The sequence below is a fragment of the Molothrus ater genome, chromosome 10 (genome assembly GCF_012460135.2).
Source record: "Molothrus ater isolate BHLD 08-10-18 breed brown headed cowbird chromosome 10, BPBGC_Mater_1.1, whole genome shotgun sequence".
Lineage (NCBI taxonomy): Eukaryota > Metazoa > Chordata > Aves > Passeriformes > Icteridae > Molothrus > Molothrus ater.
Window position 1 is genome coordinate 16546489 of NC_050487.2, and position 23105 is coordinate 16569593.

General features: G+C 52.8%; 2 protein-coding genes across 3 annotated transcripts in view; one reads left to right on the top strand and one right to left on the bottom strand.

Annotated features, from left to right (window-relative positions):
• Window positions 1-350: 350 nt before the first annotated feature.
• Window positions 351-2302, bottom strand: NPPC (natriuretic peptide C). The gene is given in 3 exon segments (XM_036388646.1): window positions 351-439; window positions 441-644; window positions 2070-2302. Coding segments are annotated over 3 exon segments (378 nt in total). The 5' UTR covers window positions 2163-2302; the 3' UTR covers window positions 351-358.
• Window positions 2303-12840: 10538 nt separating this feature from the next.
• The window catches only part of DIS3L2 (DIS3 like 3'-5' exoribonuclease 2), a 180299-nt gene continuing 170034 nt past the window's right edge, over window positions 12841-23105 (top strand). The window contains exons 1-2 of one of the 2 annotated variants that reach the window (XM_036389136.2): window positions 12841-12897; window positions 15252-15971. In XM_036389136.2, the coding sequence (XP_036245029.1) occupies window positions 15275-15971 (697 nt within the window). In that variant the 5' untranslated portion in view covers window positions 12841-12897; window positions 15252-15274. The remainder of the gene's footprint in view (window positions 12898-15251; window positions 15972-23105) is intronic. The other variant, XM_036389137.2, reaches the window with a different exon arrangement.

Here is a 23105-nt window from a genome sequence, read left to right on the forward strand (position 1 = left end):
CCCGAGCTCCTCCTGCATCCTTCCCGGAGCCTACGGGTCTAGCTCAAGTTAGGGGGAATTCAGTCTGAGCTGCTGCAGGAGCAGCTGGGGTCTCTGACCCTTCTGCAGGGCAAGGCAGCGGGAGGGACGGTGGATTCCGGACGGGAATGGAATAAGGCCACCTTTGTGTGGCCTTTGCCCGCCAGCAAAGCTGGGGGTTGCGAGGCTCAGCGGGGTGAACACTTGCAGTCCCGTCCGCTGGCATCTCGCGTTCGCAGGGCAGCGCATCTTCCGCATCCCCCGCGGTACCGGAGCGCAGCCCCCCGGCTCCATCCCGGCCCCATCCCGGCCCGGCCGCGCACTCACCGCCAGGGGTCCCTCAGCATCCGAGGCCGCTCATGGCGCCGATGCGATCCAGCTTGAGCCCGAAGCAGCCCTTGCCCAGGCCCTTCTTGTGGAGGGCCCTTGTGGCGGCGGCCCGGCGGGTCCTGCAGCAGCCGCGCCCAGCCCGCCCGGGGCCGCGCCTCGGCCCGCGCCTCCCGCGCCTCCCGCGGGCCCGAGCCGCCGCCGCCGCCGCTCCGCTCCTTCTCCCGCTCTTTCTCCCGCTCCGGCGCCTCGGGCGGACCCGCTGCCGCTGCTGCTGCCGCCGCCGACCCGCGGGAGGCCTGTGGGGAGGAGAGGGTCAGAGCGCCGCCGTCCCCAGCGATTCCCATCAGTGTTGGGGACCCCCGTAAGGGACGCGCAGAGGGGTCGGTGAATCCCCCCTGCGATGCAAACTCGCGATTGGATCTGTGCCCGGCAGTGCAGTCCGTCACCCCGCGGCTGTGCCCAGGGCGTCCTCTCTCCTCCCTAAATCTGTGCGCCCTTCCCTGGGGTCAGAGCATCCCCCGACCCACACCATAGCGGTGTCTTCCTGTCCCGGTCACTGCATATCCACACCGCCCCTCCAAAGGGCTGGTGGTGCTGCACACCTCAGCTGTGCTGCTGTCACTAACCTGTCGCCCCCTTCCGTCCCGTCCTCCCCCCATCACCGATAATCTGAAGGGGCCTGAAAGCTGGCAGGTGCTTTCATTTCAGATCCCTCCGGTCACTGCATCCCTCACCAGTTTACAGACCTCTTCAGATTATGGGCAGGGGTCCTGCCCCACAGCTCCCCGTGCACCACTGCCTTGCAGACTGTCCCAGGCAATGGTGGGGAGGTCAGGGATCCTCCTCCCTGCTGCTCCCTCCCCTCGTTAATGCTGTCTGTGTCCTCCCAATTCTCCAATTCTGACCCACAATTAGAGGGACACACCTCCTTCCTTACTGTTCCCCCATCTCCCAGGCCTTCCATCTTTCTCCCTGCTCAGAGCTGCTGCCCACCAAGCCCTGGAAATGTTCATCCTCATTCATTTTCCCAAAATCCCCCTGTATCAACACTTTCTTCAGCCTGCACCCCAGTGCCTTACAGGGTCACCGCCACTCCCATCTCACTGCTGCCCTGGGGCACTCGTCAGACCGGGTCCCCATCTCTGTGCCCAGACCTCAGGGCAGTACCACCCAGTGTCGGTGGCCTCGGGGACATCCCTCGTCCTCAGCATCTAGGGACAACCAGGTCCCCGGGACACTCTCATTTGGGGCACCCCTTCCCCATGGGACACGCGGGGACGGGGCAGCCACTGTGTGTCCCTGCCCGGCCTGTTTGGCCGGGACTGCCCGGAGGGCTCTGCTCCCGCGCCCTGTCCCACCGCGCACCTGCTGCCTGCCCCGCTCCGGCTCTGCTCCCCTGCCCGTGCCGGCACAGAGGGGTCTCCAGGGTGACTCCGGGGAGCGCACTGCCCCCTCCCCTGCCCCGATCCCGCGGGCTGCGGGGCGCACCGCGTCCCATTCCAGCCTCTGGCTCTGGGCGGATGTCCCCGGACGTTCGGGACAGCCTGCAGAAGCAGGGAGTCCCCCTTGCAGTCAAACAGCCCATGCGGAGAGAAAAACCCCTCTTTGCACTGAGTCCGGCACCCCACAGGCACCCCTCGTTTCCCCCGGTGCGGTTAGAGCTCTGAGCGGGACCGGGAGACGAGGAAGAGCCGGGGAAATGGAGAAAGCTCCAGCCGTACCTTCTGTGGGAGCTGAGACGCCGGCTTCGCCTCCAGCCTGACGGAGAGCAGCGCGAGTAAAAGTCCACCAGCCAGCAAGGGTGAGATCTGCATCCTGCGGGGCCGAGCGGCAGGGGGGCCGGGGGGGCAGCGGGGAGCCGAGGGCAGCCCCGGGGAGAGGACGAGACCGACGGCAGTCGAAGTTCAGAGCGGAGCCCCGAGGTCCCTCCTGCCGCCTGCGAAGTGCCGAGCTAGTGAACTTGGGCTGCTTTCTGCTTCATTCATTTTATAACCCAACCTGCTCGGTGATGTCATCTAAATACCCAGGTCCAACCCGGCCTGCACTCCACAATAGCAGGAATTTAAAGGGGGGGGTGGTGGTATCCCCTCTCCCCTGGCAGTAACAAATGACACAGGACAACCAGCTCCGGGAGCTGGAGACCCGAAAGGGAAAGCGGGGTGCATTTGGCTGGATGCCCCCGCCCTCCCCCAAATGCCCCCGGCCCCCCTGGAGCTGCCTGCCCTCCCCTTGCCGGCTGCCCCGCGGCCCCTCGGCTCCCACACTGCCCTCCTGCTGACCTCCCGCGGAAGGACACGGGCCAGGCAGGGGGGTGGTCCCGGTGCGGGATTCATCCCAAAAGACAGCAATAAGCGCAAAAAGCACCTTTCTTTTTTTTTTTTTTTCTTTTTTTTTTTCCACATCCAGGATTCAATCAGAATCTGTGCCTCCCAGATCCCTGCTTGGCAGGAGCAGGGCCACTGCCCTCTGTGACAGGGACGTGGGGGACACAAAGGGATGGAGGGGGCCTCAGTGCTTCTGGAGGGGATCTAAGTGGGTCTCTCGGGTCGGGGCACTGACCTGCTCCCTCTGCTTCTGGGAGGACCTTGAGGGTGTTCCTGGCCCTGGAGATGGGGCTTTTCAAGCACCCTGAGGATGTCCTTTGCAGGGCACAGTGTCCCAGGGTCCCTTGTGGGGACAGGACCTCACTGGCTGACCCCTGTGCAGCATGGACTCCCTGTGACCTTCTCCTGGAGCTAGAGGGTACAGGAGAAAGGTGTGATCCTGGGATTAGCTCCAGTGGATTGCAGGGCCTCTGGGGAGGCCCCTTGCTCTCAGCCTTCTCCTTCCCTGGCTGACAGGGCAGGATTTGTGCCTCTGCTGCTGCTGGGGCTGACAATGGCCAGCTCTGGAGCTCTGCTGGCTTTTTGCTGATGGAGATGAGCATCATCCCTGGCCCTCTGTCCAGGGGGAATGCTCTTATTGGCATGAGGAAAGACACTCCTTTCATTGCAGGAGCATCCAGGGCTGAATTGCATTAAGCTGGATTTGCACCCCAAATCCGTTCCCTGAGACCAGGGAAATATTCTCTGCTCTTCCCCCTGTCCCTGGAGTCTGTTTCAGTCTGGTCCTTTCCTCCTGCTCTGTATCCTGGTCTTTCTGGGCTCTGCTGCTCCAAAAATCTCTGGGAAGTTGCCCCTGCTGGGGGACCATGGCTATTTGGGGGTCTGTAGTACCCCTGCGCAGGAGCAGGGAGATGTTTCCTCCTCCACAGCCCAGGCTACTGGGCACGGGACACTTCAAACGAGATCAGCTTTTCAGCTCCATGTGAACGGGAGCTGGAAGGAGAAGGTCTCGGTGTTTTTTCCATTGTGCCTGCCAGGTGGAGACAACTTGGACTTTTCTGAGTGTGAAGCTGTGCTTGGGCATTTGTCTGCGTGCAGGCAGAGCAAAGCGATGGAGTCGGGATTAGAGCCGACCCTGGGTGCCAGAGAGCCGTGGGTGCAGGCAAGGAGCAGAGAGAGGCCCCTTCTCTCGGGGTTCAGCCCTTGTCCCACGTGAAGTGTAGCTGGAATGCTGCAGCCAGCCTCACCAGGGTGCAAGAAATGGGGGGCTCTGCACCACTACCCCCATCAGCAAGGGGAAAGGGGAAAGGGGAAAGGGGAGCAGCAGCTGAGCCCGGGTCTCCACAGGATGAGAGATGACATCTCTCCAGGGATGTCGGGGTGCCTGAGGCCACCAGCAGCTCAGCAACCCCCACAGAACCCTGCCATCAGCGTTCTGGGTGTGCTGGCTCCTGCCCTGCTGCTGTGGGCAGCCTGTCCCCTGGCTTCTCCCAGTGGACCCGGGGCGGGGAAGGAGACGGGCGGATGGCTGCAGAGAAATGTCACAGTGTGGGCAGAAGGGCCACCTCGCTTACCACCAGCCCCCCTCGCACGCTGCCGTTCGCGGCGTCGGTCCCGGAGCTGCTCCAGCTGCCCTCGGCCCGCGGGATCAGAGCATCGCCACAAATGCCACAAGGCGGTCAGGTCCCAGCCAGTGCCCGCCCGCAGGAGGCTGTCCCTGCCCTGGGCTCTCTCTAGCGTGGTTTTCATTAGTGTGTTTTCTTTGTCACACTGTGCAGAGCCTCGGGTTTGGGGGGGGAGAGGGGGGGCTGTGCTTTATAAATCCAATTAGTCTTGTTATTCAAATTACTCTGCCGAAGTCAGAGCCGGGCGCACACAAAGACTTAACTCAAACCAGATCGGATCCGCTGGGGTGGCAAAAGCTCAGAGCTGGAGCAGAGGTGTGCAGGAAGGGGTTAAGAGTGTGAAACCCTTTTGTTTGGTGGGGTGGGGGCATGAAAGCTTTTAACCCTTAAGGGGATGGACCTTCATTAGTGCACAGCCCTGTGGGATGGTCACCCAGGATGAGAACTGGCAGACTCGAGGCATGTGTGGAAAATGAGAAGTGAAGAGATAGGGCTGGGCTCACAGGGGTCTTCTCCAGGCACTGGAGAGCAAAAAGGATCCTGCACAGCTGCACAAGGAGGGATGGAGACCTGTGCGGTGGGATGGAGGGGGTGACACCCCTCCCTATTGCACCAGGGGTACAAAGAGAGACAGGAGGAGAGAGGGGCACCAGGGCTGACCTGTCCCTGAGAAATACCAGCATTGAACCTGGATTATGGGGAATGGGCTGCTGTGGAGATGCTGCTGAATCTTAGTGAAGTGGGGTGAGCCTGGGATACGGGGACTTGTGTGTGTAGGGAGTGGGGAAGGGGCAGAGACTGTGCTGTGTGTGTGTGAGGGCACACATGTCCCCTGTCTGAGGATGGAGAGGGATTCATCCAAGTGTGACCAGTGCCAGCATGATTTGGAGAGTGGGAGGAGATGGGTCATGGGGATCTGTGTGACAGCAGCATGGGGTGTTCTGACCCCATCACAAGGAAGGGGTGAGGCTGCACCCTGCTGGGCAGCAGTGTGGCCCTGGCTCTCCTGGCTTAAATCAGGAGCCAGGTTCCAGGCACCTTCCAGAGGATCATGTCAAGAAGGTTCACAGGATAGAAATGTGGACTCCAGTCTGAAGCAAGCTGCTACTCTAGCAGTGAACAGCCAGTGATTAATCTCCTTTTTCTTCAACTCACTAATCCTTAGGGAGTATGTTCCTTATTGATTTGGGAAATCACTGGCCAGATTTATGTCTCTTCTGCTGCCTTGGGCCAGGAGAGTACTTCCTGCCCAAGAGATGGATAAGGCTAAGATGAGGATTTTCAGCTGATGCCATGTGAAAGCCAATCATCCCTTTGCAAAAAGAGACATCAGAAGGCTGAGTGCATGTGATGGTGATGCCAGAGGGGCTGATGTTTTCCCATAACCAGTGGCCAACCCAAGGAGATGTTGGTCAAGAACCATCCCAGGTGGTGGGATGGAGGAGGTACAAAGATGGAGCAGCTATTAGGATCAGGGAGCTACTTGCCCTCCAGCACAGCCACCAACTGCCAGTCCTCAGGAATATGATGTGTTCACAAGAGAATGTCACCAAGGGTTTGATGTGCCAAAACAGGAGTTTTTTACAGTTGGTTTTCTTCTTTTTACCGGTTTTAGAGTACCTCTCTAGGGGTCTGATGATAGCCAGCCCAGTGGGAAGCAGTTTGAAGAGAGATTTCAATTTTCATTATGGGGATGGATGAGCAGCCTCTGGTGCATGCAGGAGACTATCTGGTCCCACGTCTGTGGTGATGTGCCTCCTGAGGATGCTTTAAAGAAAGGTTTTCTGGGGAATAACGCTGTAGCCCCTGAGGCAGGAGCACTGCCTGGCAGCTCAGACCTGGCCACTATAGCCCCCAGCCCCAGCAGCCACCAGGCTGTCATGGGGATGGGGGGGCTCCACGCACTGAAACACTGATGGAGATTTTGGCCTGTTTGAACATCCCTGGTGTTTGTTTTGGATGCTGCTGCTGCTGCTGCTGCTGAATGAGGCATTACAGGAAACACTATGGGATTTTGCACTTTCCCCTGTCTCCTTTGGGTCTGGAAGAGGGCTCTGTCTGAGGATACAGGCATGGCCAATATCCCCTCTCTCCAAACCGGGATGGTGATGGGGAGACAGACCACAGGGCTGCCCTGATGGGGCAGGCAAGAATGGGGCTGTGTGTGCTGCAAGGGTTAGAGACCAAGAGGGCTTCTCTGTCCCCTCCCAAAACCTCCCAGAGTGGCAAAGCTGAGGAGAAAAGGACAAGCCCCAGGCAGAGACTCACAGGTCTTTGCTAGAGAAGTGCTGATATCCTGACAGGCACAGTGTGTTTTTCCCCCAGGGCTTTGCCTTTTGGGATTTGCCATTTCTCCTGGGCTTCCTAGGATGCTACAGTCTCCTCCTGACATTCTGGGTGTTTCTCCCACGGCTACAATGGGATATCTGTGCTCTGGAGCTGGGATGCCTCACTGCTCTGGTGGGAGCAGGAACACAATGTCTCAGGGTTTTGTTGAATGTCAATAAAATGAAGCAATTCTAACGCACGGGTGACTCCACACCATGAGCCTCCCTCTGCATCAGTCCTCAGAGGATATGAATTGCACTGCCTCCAGCTCCTGGCAGCCTCAGGTCTGCAGCTGATGTAGGGGCAGGTTGTTGGGATTTTCCAAGCTAAATGCCACAGTTGTCTTTTTCCTCCTTTTTGCAGATGCCTTCCCTCCAGAAATGGGGGTCTGGCAGTGTTTCACTGGCAGCTTCGGGGTCCCAACATCATCCCAGGCTTGTTGATTTTGGCACTGAGCATCCCTTTGGGAATAGGAACTGCCCAAAGGGGTGATGGCCCAGAAAAGCCCCAGCATGAGTTATGGATATCACATTCATCCCTGCAGGGAGCCATGCTGTGTGCAGATCCTGAGAAGAGATCCAACAGGATCCTTATCCTGTGGGGATGGACCCCCAGCCTGCATCCAGGGAATCTCCATCCCAGTGGTGGAGCCGGATGCCACCAGTGCCTCAGGGGAAGGGTGTCTGTGCCCTCCTGTGCTATGTGCACACCCAGACCTGGAGAGCAGGTCCTCACCAGCCCCACAGCTCTGGCAGCAGCACATCCTGGCTTGGCAGGAGCCTCTTCCACCTGGTTTGGCTGTGCAAACCCCTGTCACCCTCGAAGAAGCCATCAGCAGCAGCTCCCTTGCAGCCCCCCTGCCAGACACAAACATCCTCCAGCTCCTCTGAACTGGCTTCCTGGGAACCCACTCCAGGTGGTGGGAAGTCCCTTTTGGCATTGGTTCTTCAGGGCAAATCTTTTGGGCTTCCTGAGAGTCACCCTGGAGCCCGTGGTGTGGTAATCCCCAGGGGAGTGTTGGGAGGCAGAGAGCCAAATGTGTTGTTCTTGGCCATGCTGGTGGTCAAGCCTTTGGTCTCCTAAAAGGGAGTGATCCCACTTTGATCCCACTAAAGCCAAGTTTGGGCTTTTTGCCTCTTTTTATTTTTTCTTTTTGGGAGGGAGCTTGTGCAGCTTGTGCCAGCTGAGGAGCACTGCATGACCCTGGCTGGGGCAGGGGGCTGGCATTGGAAGAGGAAGATTTCAGCACCACGAATGGTGGGGCAGCATTGTGGAGACGATAAGGGCCTGGCTGTGTTCTGGCCATGCCTGGGAGCAGCAGAGGTGGCTGCTCCCGTGGCTGGGGAGCTCTGCTGGCTGCAGGGGGTCGTGGTGGCCCCGCTGCCACCCCAGGCAGCCGCTGTGGACGTGCAGGGCTCCACAGCCCTAACCTTAAGCAACCAGACAGAATAACAATGCCGGCCTGCTGGGGCATAATGGCCGGTGTTTGCTTGAGATACAAAGGCACCGAGCTTTCACATGAGCTAATACTGATAAGTTGCTCTCACTCGGTGCCCCGCCTGCCAGACGCAGCGGGGCCGCACAGCCCCTGCCTGCCTTCCCCGAGCTGCTGGGACGTGCCCACCGACCCTTCAGCCCATGGTCCCCCCTGCAGCATCCCCCCATGCCCTCGGTGTGCTGTCCCCACTCATCACCCATCTGCATGGCAGTCCCGAGGGGGCTGTTTCAATCTCATCCTGGTGTGTGGAGTGGGAGATGCAGGGCAGAGATCAGGGCTTGTGGGGTGAGTCCCTACCCCTGGGACTGCATAGCAGTGTGGTTCCTTAGTTCCTGCCCTTCTGGAAAGTATCTTTTCCACCTCCCTGGGAGCATCAGAAGGGGTTTGAAGTCACTGCATATCCCTTGCCCCTCTGTCCCCCAGCCCTGCTGCCCACAAGTTCAGTAAGTGCAGGGCAGCTCCTTTCCCAAGTTTTCTGATGTGACCTCTGGAGCTTTGGTGTCATCCATAGCCAGTCTGAGCACCTTTGGGAGGCTCAGTCCTGACACTGGAAGGCCCTCACACTGAAAACTGAGAGATATATTATAAAAGAGATTTGACCATTACAACAAGCAGAAGAGAGTTAAAGATATCCAAAAGACAAATCAAAATTAAAGTTGCAAGGCACTAACCCTGCTCCTACCCTGGCTTCTCACCTCCTTTCTCCACTGCCTCCTTCACCTGCTTCTGGTCTGCCTGACCCTCTTTGCTGGGGTCTAGCTCTCTCTTCCTTGACTGGACAAACAAAGCCAAGGCAGACCTTGCCCCCTGCCTGGGGTGAGTTGCAGAGTTCCTCCAGGCAATGAAGGTGATGGGAACCCATCCGTCCTGATCCTGGGTGGCAAGTTTCCCAACCAGAGGTATGGAGGGCTCAGGAGAAGCCTGGAGAAGCTGAAGGACGGGTGGGACAAGACCACATGTGTTGTGACACAGCAGATGGTATCTACTGTGGAGAGAGATGGTTTTTAGCTTATTTATGGTAATAAATCTGTCACACTCCCCTTTATCCTCCCTGAGCATGGCTTATGTCCCCCGGCCAAGTGCCCAGATGACTCCCAGTGCCTGAGAGATGTCAAAAGGAGACAGACTCAGGCTTAATGCTGGGTGCTGCTGCTGCAATCAAGACATTTCCAAGGGTGCTCAGAGGCTCCAGGACAAACTCACAGCCCCGCTTTGCCTTTGAGCACATGCTTGTGCCATGTGGGTTTGTCCTGCAGACAACAGCAGGGAGGCAGAGGCAGAGTACCCTGCTGCCCTCCATTCCTCTGCTACCTGAAATACTGTGAGAGGTGACATTTGGGTTTGCAGGGGGCATTTCCATGTGCAGCATCAGCTCACACCGGGTGGGCTGCAGGAAGCGCCTGGGAGCGTCAGAGGAGCTGCTCTGCTCCCATCCAGGGTTCCCCTGGTTGAGTCAGCTCGGGGTGGCTCCAGCCCCTTGGCCAGTCACTGCTGATTAACGCTGATGTAAACGAGGGCCGGGCGGGCCCTGCTGGAACCGGGGCAGAGGAGCCAAAGCCTCCGTAAGCGGGAGCTCCCGGCCAAGCAGCCACAGCCGAGCTGTGCTCTCACCTCGGCCGAGGTGCCACAACACGTTCCAGCCTCCCAGTCGGGAAGCAGCTCCCAGTTACTGCCTGGGGGAAGATGGTGAGATAATCCTGTGCTGTGGGAAAGCAAGCCAGGGCACCGGGCTGGGCCTGCTGCTACAGGACCCCAGGAAATGAGAGTGCAGGGGAAAAATCTGCTCAGGGACCTTTCCTTTTTGGAAAGCCCATGAGATGCCATGGAGGGTCAGGGAAGCAGCAGTGAGGCAATGGCTCCCTTCTGTTCAGCAGCCACGAGGATGGTGTGGATGGAAGATGGAGCCAAAGGTGAGAGTGAAGAAATCCAGCCCTTCCCTGGGGGATTGTGTTTGAGATCCTGCATGAGGCACCAGCTTGCTGTGATGTTTGCACGTGATCACTTCCGAAGTGTGTGAAGGATGGGCATGCAGCTGGTCCCAGCCACTCAGAATCCTCTGTGTGCCCATGGGGCACTGAGAAGGAGACAAGGATTTGCTGTAACTCTGATTTGTCTGGGTCAGTGATGGGGTAGAGCAAAAGAGGGCACAAACACAGGCCCTGTCCCATGGAGCAGACAAGATTCCCAAATGCCTGGCTGCTACCAGGAGAGCAGGGCTGAGCAGTGCTCTGCTGACCTGCAGGAGACCGTGGTCCCTTGTGCAGCAGGGCCCAGCTGGAGGCAGGAGGGGATGGTGACAGAGGCATCCAGCCATGAAGCCACATCCTTCTCACCACACCTGATATCCCTGCAAGCCCCAGGCCCCAGGGCTAGCAGTGGCACCACCAAACACAGAATCCTCTCCCCTTCTTCTCCCATCTGTGGAAGGACCAGGGAACGCTGAAGCTACTGCTGCTGGTGGCACCACCTGGTGCAGGGGACAGCCTGGCCAAACTCCCAGCTCGGCTTCATCCCCACTGGAGTGAAGAGGAGCAGAGACACAGCGTGACTCAGCAACATGGAGAGGAGCTGCTGCTCCCACCTGGCTGGGACAGGGAGGGGGACAGGGGGGCTGGAGGCCCTGGGTCCCCCCACCCCATCCCTGCTCTCCTCCACGCAGCAAGGGCAGCCTGAATGGATGGCATGGGTCAGCCCTGAGCAGCTGGGGCGGTGCCACCACCCTGCCTTCAGAGCACCCACCTTCCCAGGGCCAACCACCTTGCTTTATCAGCAGCCAGGAGAGCAGGGGGAAGAAGGGCAGCACACATCCTCCCCCTGACAGGGTGATCCTGTGTGGCCATGCTACCCATGGGGCCACCTCCAGCAGAAATGGTCTCCCTGCTCTGTCTTTGGGTCCCGTGGGAGCAGCTGCTGTGTGACTGGTGGTTCTGTTCAAACGAAGGATGGCTGCTCGCTGCCTCTTGGCCAGCATGGGGCCTCTCAGCCATGGCAGAGCAGAGCTGAGTGCTCACTCTCCTCCTTGAGGCGGCCAGAGCTGCCAGGGTGGGGCAGCTGATGAGCTGGCATCAGTGCCAGCAGATCATGGGCAGAGGCTGCTGGCTCTGCATGGTTCCTGCAAATGAGACGCTGCCTTTGCTTGTGGCATCCTGGCCCTGGAGAGGATGTGACTGTCCTTGTCAGGCAGGTCTGTGCTTGCTGCCCTTGGTCCCTACAAGAGCTTGGTGCTTTCTCAGGGCAGCTCCCTCGACCCAGCTGAGGGCTGGAGCTGGAGGGCTCTGGGCTTGCCATGGCCTCGTGGAGGCTCAGCGGTGCTGACTGTGCGAATGGCTGAAGGGCCATGTGGTGTTTGGGAGCCACAGATGATGCTGCACCCTGAGCAGATGTGGCCTCATGGCCTTTAGAAGTGACTGATACCAGGCAGGATGAAGAATAAGGACCGTGGGGCTGGCGTCTTCCCCACCCTAAGTGAAGGGGCAGCATGGATGCCTGCTCAGATGTTCCTGCCAAAATGAAGACTAAACAGAGCCTTTCCCCATCAGAACCCTGCCTGGAGACACCAGTTCAGGTCCCTATGGATCCTTCCTCCATCTACTGAGGGCATTCTCCAGGCAGACAGCTCAAATGGGATTGACTGGGGGTGCCATCCATGAGGACAGTTGACTGATCTTCAGATTTTCTTCTATTTGAAATTCTTTGGCAAACACAGCCTGAGTTTGCAGGTAACACCAGAGTGACCAAACTACATATTCTCAGTCAGCCAGAGCCTGGGTCTGACTCTGCTATAAAGCCTTGTGAGAGGTCTGTGGTCACAGAAAGAGGAGGTAATAAAAGTGCCAGCTCTTGACTCTGGTTTCATGCTTTAATGACACCCTCTGATCCACAGGCTCCAACTTATCCTGGAGGAGGTCAGGCACTGCTGCTCAGCACCAAGGGCTGGTCACTCCTTGGGTGCTGTGCTGTGGGGGAGCAGGGGATCAGCAGGTTTGGCTCTGCCCAACTTCCAGCGCCAGGGGAACAGGAAGAGCTCAGGGAAGGGGATCCCAAAGAGCTCAGGAAACAGGATCCCAAAGAGCACGGGATCCCAAAGAGCTCAAGGAAGGGGATCCCAAAGAGCTTGGGGAATGGGATCCTGGAGCTTTCTCTTCTCTGCAGTGCAGGTGAGGCCATAAGTACTGAAGGAGGTTTCCCCATGGGGCTTTTGGAGGTACAGGTGCTTGCAAAGCTGAATTTCCTCGGGGAACAACACCAGACTCAGATCTTTACAATATCAGATCAGCTAACCTGTGCTTTTTTCTCTGATCTGGACACGAATTTGGATGAAGTTGGAGCGCTGGCCTTAAGCTAGAGCGACCCACCCCAGGAGGCTCCGCTGGCCCCGGCTGGGAGCAGGTGGCTGCCAAACCCCTCGGGATCCCGGTGGCTGCAAACCCGGCAGGTTGGGGACACTCTGGGCCGGGGGCAGCACCTCCCTCGGCCCCGCCATGCCCCAGCTCAGCCCGCGGTGGGCTGCCCACCTCACGGGCTGTGCCCGGCCGAGAGGAGCCCAAGGCTGCCCGGAGGCTCCCGTTCCCCCGGGGATCTCTCTCAGAGCGGGAGCGGGGCTGGGACACCCGAGCCCTCAGCGGGGCTCCCCCTCCCGCCCCGCCGCGCCGAGTGCTCAACGAGCGCTTCGCGCTTCGCCCTTCTGGTCCCCGCCGCGGCCCGTAGGCGCCGCTGCCCCGGAAGCGGACGGAGCACTGGGACATTCAAACGGAGCGGAGCGGCCTCGGCGCCGGTGAGCGGGGCGGGGGGCGGCAGCGGGGCCGGCACAGGGACCGGCACCGGGCAGGGGAGGAGGGACAGCGGGGCCCGGCCCGGGCCGGCCCTGCCCGGCGGCGCTCAGTCCCGGTCAGCCCGGTGGCAGCGCCGCCGCAGCCGGGCCCCGCGGTTCGCTGTCCCGTTCGGCCGCTCGGGGCCCCGGCCGCGCTCCCGAGGGACCGGGGACGCGTGGCAGGAGAGGCAGCGGGAGAGAGTGCCGAGGGTTCTGTGCTGCTGGAACTGGAGCGTTGGCCGGGGAGTTGGACACCCCGGGGTGGTGTAGTGGAGGCCAGCGGTGATCCCCAGAACCAGCCGGGTGACAATAACAGGGGCGGCTTTCATCCCGGGCCCGGCTCAGAGGGTGTCCTCCCTCTGCGCGTCCATCGTGGCATTTCGCTCGCCCTCATCACCGTGCCCAGGCAGGGCGGATATGCCTGTACCCACCTCTGCCTTCCCTCTGTTCTATTGGAAACATTTCAATTCTTGGTTGCCCGCAGAGGACTGATAATGAAACTGTAATGTACAAGGGCTTGTATATTTCACTGCTGCAGTTGCTGACTGCTCACGTGGTTAAAGCTGTAGAAAATACAGTGAAGGCAAGCTGTGAATGTTTGTTCTTTACTGGTAAATGACAAATTCCTGTCTCCTGGAACCAAATCATTGTTTGGAGAGTAGTCTCACTGGCTTTTATAAATGTTATCTGCTTCTGTTGCATTGGCAACAGGAGAAGGTGACGTCCAAAGAAAGCTGGCGTAGGCCTACCCATGTGTGTTTGGTAATAGCTCGGTGGCAGGTCAGTCTATTAGAAGAGTTCAGCAATTGGCCAGCACCAATGGAAAATCTTAGGAACCAGAATCGCAAACCACATAAAGAATTTTTCCTATTTGTTCAGGGATTTTTTAATTTTTGCTTTGCATTGTGAAGCCTGCTCTCATCCGTGCCCAATTACCGAAGTAAATCCCGGTGCAATGTGCATCGTTTCTCCCAAAGGGCCAGAGCAGGCACCCCGAGGAGGAGCTGGCTCTGCTGGGCAATGCCCCATTCCCAGGCAGGGTGGGCATGGAGGAGACTGCCTGGGTGCTCATCCTCTGTGCAACAACAGCGAAAGGGAGAAGAGGGCTGAGTAAGAGCAAAGAACAATTCCAAGCATGGTAGGAGTAGAGAAACGAATATAAATTTCACTTTTGCTGATCTCTGTATTCTCTCCTGCCAAACATCCCTGTGCTTAGAGAAGGGAAGGGATAGGTATAATAGGCAGTATCCTTTATTTAGACTTAGAGTCCAGTGCCCCACAGTTCTGGGATAGCAGAGGTGACAGTGAGCCCTGAAATTCTTCATGTACCAGCTGCGGTGAAATTCAGCTGTTCAGCTTCAAACTTGTCCTGAAGTGAAAAAGAGGCAGTTTTATGAAAACTTGCCGAAGCCAGCAGTTGCACTGGTCTCCATTATCAAGAAATTCTTATATTCTTCTTTGATTTAACATACAGCAAAAATCATTGCTATGTCCTGTCTATACCTGTAATTTACCTCAAAGTAGCTGAGCATAATTTAGTAGATTGTTTTGCTCCAAAAGCTTAAAAGCTAAATCACCTGAAAAAGGATTGAAAGATGCTTGATCTGCTTAAGTTTCACACTCGTGCAGCAAAGGTGGAGATGTGACACCATCTACAGAAACTGGTGCTGGATGGAGCTGCAGGCAGTGTGTCTCAGTCAGTAAGAATTAGGAGCTCTTGCAAGATAATTATTGTTTTACTTCTGTTTTACTGGAGGGAGTTCATGGCTAAAAAGACAAGCTGAAATGGGTAGTCCTGGTGTTTGAAGGAATTGTCCTGTACAATGGAGAAGTGTCAGTCACTGTGGGAGGGAGGTGACAGGCAGTGTTTGCTTTTGACAGCAACAGTGAAGAGCTTCAGTAAGGATGCAGTTATTTTTGAGGACCCCAGGCTGGACATGACAAGATTTTGCTTCTGATAACCACTAAACTGATGCTTCTGGTCAGTCTGTCGGTGGCGGCTTTTTCAAAGGAAAAGGAAGAGCAGATTAAAGGAATCCTGTGTATTTGGGGTGGGACAAAATCCCTGTTTTATGTGGTGTGTGAGCAGGTACAGCTTATGGGCTGTGGTCACTCATAGGTTATGGACAGGGATTTGATGCAGGGCAGATGTTGAGTACATTGTGAAACCCCTTTCCCACACTGAAGTGATTTACAAACCCAGAATTCCTTTTCAGCAAAAATGTTATGCTTTTGTATCATTTGGTGTAATCAATTATTCGACACTTTGTTTCAGGAAAATAAACTTCTTTTCCTCTGTATCTGTTTTTAACTCTCAGAAGTTTGGGCCTTTCACTGCACTATGGATCAGCTGGGGCATGTGAGAAGTGCAGCTCCTGCCCAGGGTGCCAAGGAGGGACTGAGCAAGGCAGCTGCCTCCCAGAAGAGCGCCTACGCCAGGCTGGTGCAAAAGCACCACAGCGGCCGCTTCCAGTCCTACCTGAACCACATTGCACAGAAGATGCAGCTGGAGGAAGGCTTCTCCAATGACCCCAGCTTGGATCTAGACCTGCCTCTGAGGAGAGGCCTGGTGAAGGATAATCCAGTCAGGAATGGGATAAACATGCACAGCTATTCACCAGTCAGAACATCTCACCTGGAACAGCCCCTGCCTGGGTTTGAGAATGATAAACCCCAAAGTGCTCTGAACAGATGTTCTCTTAAAAAAAATGCCATTGTTAGTCCAGGGGGAGACTTGGAGGTGGAGGAAGACTATTATGTGTATCAGCGTGGAGCTGCATCTGGCCTGTTAAATGTGAGTGACAGCCTTGGTGGGAGAGCATCAAACAGCCTGAGACACCGAGGGGCTCTGCAGAAATCTTCTGGTTCTGATGAGAGGGAGGAGGAGGACATGTGGAGGAAGAAACACAAGAAACGAGGCAGATATCCTGCCAACACTGATACAGCAGCTGGACACTTGTTGACTGAACAGTTTGGTGAGGATGTGCTGGCAGTGAATGCCAGAAAAAACAGTCACTTGTCTCCAGGTCGAGCCCAAGGTGAGTTCACTCTGATGAATTGTTTGGTCCATTTGCTACAATTACTGTGGAATTGAATGCAGTGTGTTAGTCATGAATGAGTTAACAGGAGCCAATCCTGCTCTGTCCAAGTTAGTCAGCCCTTGGTTACCTGTGGGTGGCTTTGTCCTGGTTTACAAGTAAGCCATGTGGCATGTGCAAATGCCTTCATGTGGAGCCAACTCAGTGCTGGCAGGACCTAATTCCCTGGCCTAAACTCTGTGACTGTGGCTGTGCTGCTTCCAGGATCAGCTCAGGTCTAGAAGAGCCCAATTTCTGTGGTGTAGAGTCCAAATTAATAAGACCACTGGATCTGAGCTGACTCAGGGCACAGTCATGCTTTTCTTTGCATTGGTTCTTTGAATCTGGAGTGCTGGTTTGCTTTTGGTCCAGGTAAATCCAATACTCAGGGGCTAAGATGTCTGTATAATAGCCAATTCCTGATAGAAAGTGTTGACTCCAGGAAATTTTGCTGTTAGTAACAAAGAGACCACATTTTGCAGTACTGAAGTGAATGTGCCTCTTAAATGTGATGTTCAAGGCAAAAAGCCTACTTAGGGACATAAGTAAAATTTTTATTAAAAGAACCTCAGAACACAGCATGAACAAGGAACCAAAACCAGTCACTTTAAGTTTCATTTCTCAGTGTAATGGTTTAAAACTTTCTCTGAATGTTATTTATGCTGAAATACTTTGATAGCCTGATCTTATGCACTACTACTGAAGGAACTCATAAATGTCACCATGTTAAATTCTCTGTAACAAGTACAAGAGAGATGGATTTCCCAGCTGGGTAAGATCAGCCTGAGGCCTATCACAACTCTTAAATTGAAAATTAAATAACTGTTTGGCTAAATCAGTCTTAAAAACTAAGCCCTAAGACTCAAGAGGGGGAGGTAATGTGGTTTTTCTGGGTTATTTTTGAGATCGTGGCAATACATAATGTGCTAAAGTTGGTAAACTTCCATGAGTGCTTGCAAGACTGATCACAGATAGAGATTTAATGCAGATTATGGTAAAATTTGTTGATGAGCTTGATTTTTGGGAGGGATTTTTTTACATGGTTCATTGTAACACTATTTGTTGTGCTAGCCTGTCATAATAGACTTCACTTCCTTCAGCTTTTAAAGCGTAGGAAGAGCAGATGACAGATGAAGAGTCTCAAAGGCATACAGTTTATATCCAGGAAAATTACAGGTGCCTACATGGATAAAGTAAAAATAGCCTGGCTTTCAAAAGCAAACACCCCCAGTGACCTCCTGCTCTGGTTGGAAGTGGGGTTGCACAACCCCTTTAAAAACTGGTTGTTTGTTTAGTGTAAACACCTAAAGCAGAAAATGTTGACCCTTGTGTTTGACTTCCCAGGTGGAAAACTCACACTATGGGAAAGATTATTGGAAAGTTATTTGCTCAGCAGTGACACCTTTCCTCTTCTTCCCCCTACATGCCTCCCCAGCCACCCTCCTGTGTAGCTGCAGCTGGTTACGCTCCAAAAAGCTTGCAGGGATGTGAAAACAGTTTCTTGGGGAGGAAAGAAATAGGAAAAAATAAATATGTCACTTGTATCAGAGAAATGTCTTTTCTGCTGTTCAGTCTGAGTGTATTTTAGGACTCTTGTTTAAGTGAAATGAAGATTTTGCAGTAGGCAAGTGCTTAGGTATAAGAACTCACACATCACAGTATCCGATTAATATTTGCTCACTTCAAAGCTTGTATTTCTCTCTTGATGCTGATATAAGTCATATTATTTTGCATAGGCAGGTGTCTGGTTTGATCAGTTTAAATCAAGGCTTGTGAAGCTGTGATGGCAAGAATTGCTTCTGCCATGAGAGCGAGGCATCATCTTTTCAGGAGTGACATTTCCTCACAAATTAGCTCTCTTCAGACTCTTGTAGGCTTTCCAAAAGGCTCTTTGAGCTAATCTCAAAGGCAAGCATCTTTCTTTATACCATTTCATTTCATTGTCCTCTTCTTAACAGCTCTTCAGCTCAGGCTTAGCCATGGTGGGTTTGCAATGACCCTAAAACTGACAGAGCTAATAAGTGAAGGCAGATATAGAGATCAGTGAAAACCCTTTGAGTGCCCTGGGGCAGGCTATAGGCAGCAAGGGACTGGTCCCTGTGAATGTCCTTTCACTGGCAGAGTGATTGCTGTGGCCTTAGAGGAAAGCAGAGTGGTTTATGGATCCCCAAGCAGGTATCTCTGAGCCCTGGCGCTCAGTTCTGCTGATGTGTTCCTGTCTGGAGTTCCATATAGAAACTGCTTTTCCTAACTCTTGGAGGCTTTGCAGTTGAGAGAGCTGAGTGTGAAGAGAACTTTGTTGTTTCTTGTGTGAAACATGACATAGTCAGGAGACTGCAGGTTGGATTCCCTCTGTGGCATCAGCACTCTTGGATTTGGGAAAGCAAAGCTGCAGGTAGAGGAATCCCACAGTTGCTCCCTTCTGTGCAGTTTTAACCTCTGCAAGGAGAATCACTGTAAAACCTTCTGCTCTCAGGTTTCTTCCCAAACAAAACCCAGTAAACCAGAAAATAATCCTAAATATCACTTTAAATTGTGATGCTTAGCGTTTTTAATCTAATACAATTTTCCTCTTGGTATTTTCCCTTAAATCTCCAATGCTCTAGATTCTTTGGGTGCTAAAATTTGGTTTAAACTTTCTTAACAGAAAATGATCAAGTCCCTTGGGTTGTTTTCTGACTTTGATCAAAGGCTCTTAAGGTTTTTCCATTTCAATCCATAGTTAGTAATCAAAATCTTCTTTTAGGCTGACTGAAATTGTTGTCGTAAAAGGGCTTAAAACCTCCTTTGTCTTGAGGACAGAAGTGCTGACTCCTTCTGCAGCATCTGTCTGTCACATGCTGGGAGTTGAGATTTGCATGGCTGCTATGTGGAACTTCAATATTTGTGATGCTTTGCTTTGTCAATAAGTAGTTTAGAACAAGTGCTGTGTTTTATTTGGAACAGCAAGATTTCAGTTGCATTTTGAGGACATGCACTTGCTAGTCTGTTTTTTGAGGGAGAATTGCTGTTTGATGGCACATTCCCAGGTCTGCTGGAAATCCTAGAAATCAGACATCTTCAGGAAAGGACTGTCCTCCAAATGTGGAATACCATCTCCCAGCCATGCTAGATTTCAGAGGATCTTGGGAGCTGGAGTACCTGGGAATGAGGTGCCTTTGTTGATGTTGAAACTTGGGTGGAGCAGGATGCTGGTCAAGGCTGATTGCTCTGAAATAGGTTCAGATTTTGCTGGGCTGGATATATGGTGTCAGTCTGTATCTGCAGACATCTTCCTTGAGGAGAACACTGTCAGCTTCCCTAGGTATCCTCCTGAAGCTCCTCTGACTAAAAACTTCATAGGTTTATGATGTGATGGAGGTATCTTGCCCATCTGTTAGGGTCAACATGCCCCCTTAGCAGAAGCAGACAATTCCTGGGTAACAACATGAAACAGTGGAAGATTTCCACAGCCCTTTCTGATTTATCATCTATCTGACACTTGGCATTTATTTGCCCAGCCTGTGGTACTTAACCAACTTGGGCAGCTTCCATGGAGGAGTGGTGCTGGCAAGCAGGCTGGTGTTTAGCATCAGAGCTTTAAAAACAATTGTTGCTGTTGGATGGTGGTGTTGTGCTTGTGGCTGCAATCCTGACATTTAAAAGGTTCAGGATAGGTAAAGGAAATATCCTGGACTGGCTTTCCCGTGTGTTTGATGGGCACAGCTGCTCAAGAATATCAGCCTTAATAAGATGGCAAAAACTCAGGTATTTTGTCTTCCCATGGTATGCTGCAGTATAATTGTGTGTTTGCCTTTGTTTCTCTGGAGGAACTTTGGAGGAAGAACCACAGCTTCTGCTTTTTCCTTTCTTGTAATGCTAATTCAGGATAATGATACTTTTTAGTGGTCCAGTTCTTGTGTGGTGAATTTCAGTTCTCAAGAATGCTGTTATCTCCCTATCTGGCACCAGTAAACATGAGCCAGCAATCTACTAAAGGCCATGGAATCAGCTCAATAAATGGAGAATGTCGGTTGCTGTGGAAATCTTTAAAATGTAGCTAATCTTGCCAGGTTCAATGTAACGTTCCTTAGGTGACGTTAATCATAGTAACAAGATATGGGAGAGAAGGGAAAACTGGATTTACTGTATGGCCCCATCTGAGAAATGAAAAATATGAAAAATACATGAAAAGTAGAATGCTCCTTTCTCTAATGGTTTAGCAACGTCATCGCAAACATAAATTTCTCTTGCTTTTCATAGAAAAAAATGTTGCATTCCTGAATCTTGTGCAACTAATGTTTTTGGCAAACATCAGCTATAGTATGTGAGTTAATATCTGATGTATCCTCTCTTGGGGAGATGAGATCTTGCCCTTGCAGGGACAGTGTTTTTTATATGTGATCTAATAACTGTCTTCCATGCCCTTTACCAGAGCCCTGAGCACACCATGCTGCAGCAGGAGTCCTTGCATTTGGCAGCAAAGCTCTCACCTCTGTGAGAGCTCTCTGTGAATGAAGGAGCTTCCTTCACCTACTAGTGCTTAGGTGAAAATGTTCCTCAGTGGAAATACTTCTTGCTGTTAACCTGCTATTTTGTTTAAATTATTTTTTCTACTCACTAACCCCCATTGTGTAGTGCAGGTAACTATGCCTGTCAGTGTGGTGTTGGTCCTAGGGAAATAATAGGCTCATAGAAGAATTGAATTGATTTTTTATTAATTTTAAATCTTTTCTTTTGTGTGACTTGTCATAATTTTATTTAACAAAGGTCTTGTTGAGCTCTTCAGTGTCAGTTTCTTATGAGATTAGGGTTTTGATGCCAAAGGTGTGAATATGGATGTTAGTGTGTGAACTTAATTAAATCACCGCGCATGTGCAATGGTTTAAAACCTGTTTAGTCTAACTAATTAAATGCAACAGTAAATTTAGAATTGTTACCAACAGGTGTGTCTGGTTCTTGCAGTGTCATGTCCTGACCCTGTGCTGTTTAATATGTATGTCAGTCATCAGGAAGAAAATATATAAGTAGGATTGAAAAGGGGTTTTTTCAATGACTTGCAGAGTTTTGAATAATGGGGGTAGTTACTGGCAGCCATCTGGATCACTTGGTGGACTGGGAGCAGGCAAAACAAAATCCATTTATTGGATTGCCAGCACAGAGCCATGATAGCAGTGTGAGGAACCTGGTGTGGGAAGCAACAGCTTGGAAAAAAGTTCTGAGCTCTTGATGGATTAATCAGCTGAACATCCTCCTCCTGTGAAATGTGGCCAAAAGGGTAATGTATGAGCATGGGAATTGGAAGATGGAGTATGGACTCTGCGTGACTTTGGCACGGCAGCAGCAGCTTCTGGAGTGTTGTATCCTGTGGTGATGCCCTCAGTTTGAGGCGGATGGTGATGAATTGATGAATACTCAGAGGACAGCCATAGGGAAGATGAAAACGCTGGGATCGTGAGTGAGTGATTGGAGGAGCCCTGCTTTAGTTATCACAGAGATGCTTGGGGGAGGGGAGTTTTCAGTAAATTGCCTACATGGGGAACAGATGTTCAATAATAGGCTACTCAGTTGAGCAGATTATGATATAATGCATTTGAGGCTAAACAAATCCAGGCTTGAAATACAGCACAATTTAGCAGTGAGGGTGAATGACCATTGGAACAGTTTTACCAAGGCTTGTGGTATGTGGACTGTCACCAGCATGTTTAGAAGCCCTGATAACAATTTCCACCCCTGAAAAATGCTGTCATTCAAACAGGAATTAATTTGTAAAAGCCCTCTGTCCTCTGCTATCCATGAGGTCAGTCAGGCCATGCACCCCAGTCAGGTCTGGCCTGTTATTCAGGTAATGTCCAAGTGTCTCCTTCACCCTGGATATCCAGGTAGGCTGGCCAGGTTCTTTGCAGCTGAACCCCCAGGCTCTTGGGGTTCCGCTCTAGCCTGTGGCTGCTGTGAACTTTCTCTGCTGCCTTCCTCTCCAACTCTGCTCCTACCTCTCCTGTCCCAAATGCTGTTGCCCATCTTTTGCCCTCCCAGCCCAATCCCTTGCTCACTGGCACCATGAAATGCTGTGAGCTGCATGTCCCGAACTCCCTCTTGTGGGGAAAGCCAAGCTACAGAGAATTGAGACTTGGCTGGGGCAGGGTGGAAAACAAAATGTTGTGATCTATTGCATAAAATAATGTCTTCTGTGACAAAAAAAAAGAATAAAAATTCCAGGGTGCTGAAGGAAAATGTCAACACTAGCAGCTGCAGCCCACAGATGTATGTATGGGGCATGTCCTGCCTTGGAGAATATTCCAGGCTCTCTGCAAATAAAAGCCAGCGGCCAAAATGTGGTTTTGTTCAGTTTGTATGTTTTTAGGCATTTTCCCCCACACTGCTAGGGACTGTGATTTATGTTCTTACTGCACTGAAGGGATAGTATGGGGAATGGTTCATCAGCAGAAGAACACATTCAGCAGCACCTTGGGTTACCTCAGGATATGTAGGAATCTGAAGGCAGTTCTTTGATTTCTTCAGCTGTTAATGTCTTCTAGTATGTTAGCACCTCCTGTCAGGTATTTTGCTTTTCAAAGCCTCTTAGCTGCTTCTGATCTTTGAGCAACTTGCTTTTCTCAAACTACTGAAGCCCAGAAAAATCAAAGCCAGAACTTCCACAATATTATGTTTTTAAGTGTTTTCCTTGAAGTCTTGAAGAAGCCTTTTCACAGCACAGTTGCTGGATAAAACAAAGAGCAAAAGACATTGTGGAATATGTTTAGGGAAGATGGAAGGATGAGGGGGGGGTGGAAGCAGCCCTGACCCACATCCCAAGGCAGGAGTGGAAGCCTGGAGGAGTGCAGTCATCAGGCGGAGTAGGTAGTGAGGAGGTCAGGAGCAGGGTGGAGCAGGTTCACAGAGAGTCCTGAAAACCAGAAGAGATGTACCCCCTCCCTGACAACACCACTGTGCTGCTGCACGCAGCTGGAGCACAGGAACTATTTTGATAAACTTTTAGTCTATTGCTACTAAATGGGTTTCGTCACCAGCCCTTCGTTCAGAGCCTGGAATGGTATCCTTGGCTCCTGCACTCCTGTAGTACTCCTACAACACAAACCCTGCTGAGGAATTGAA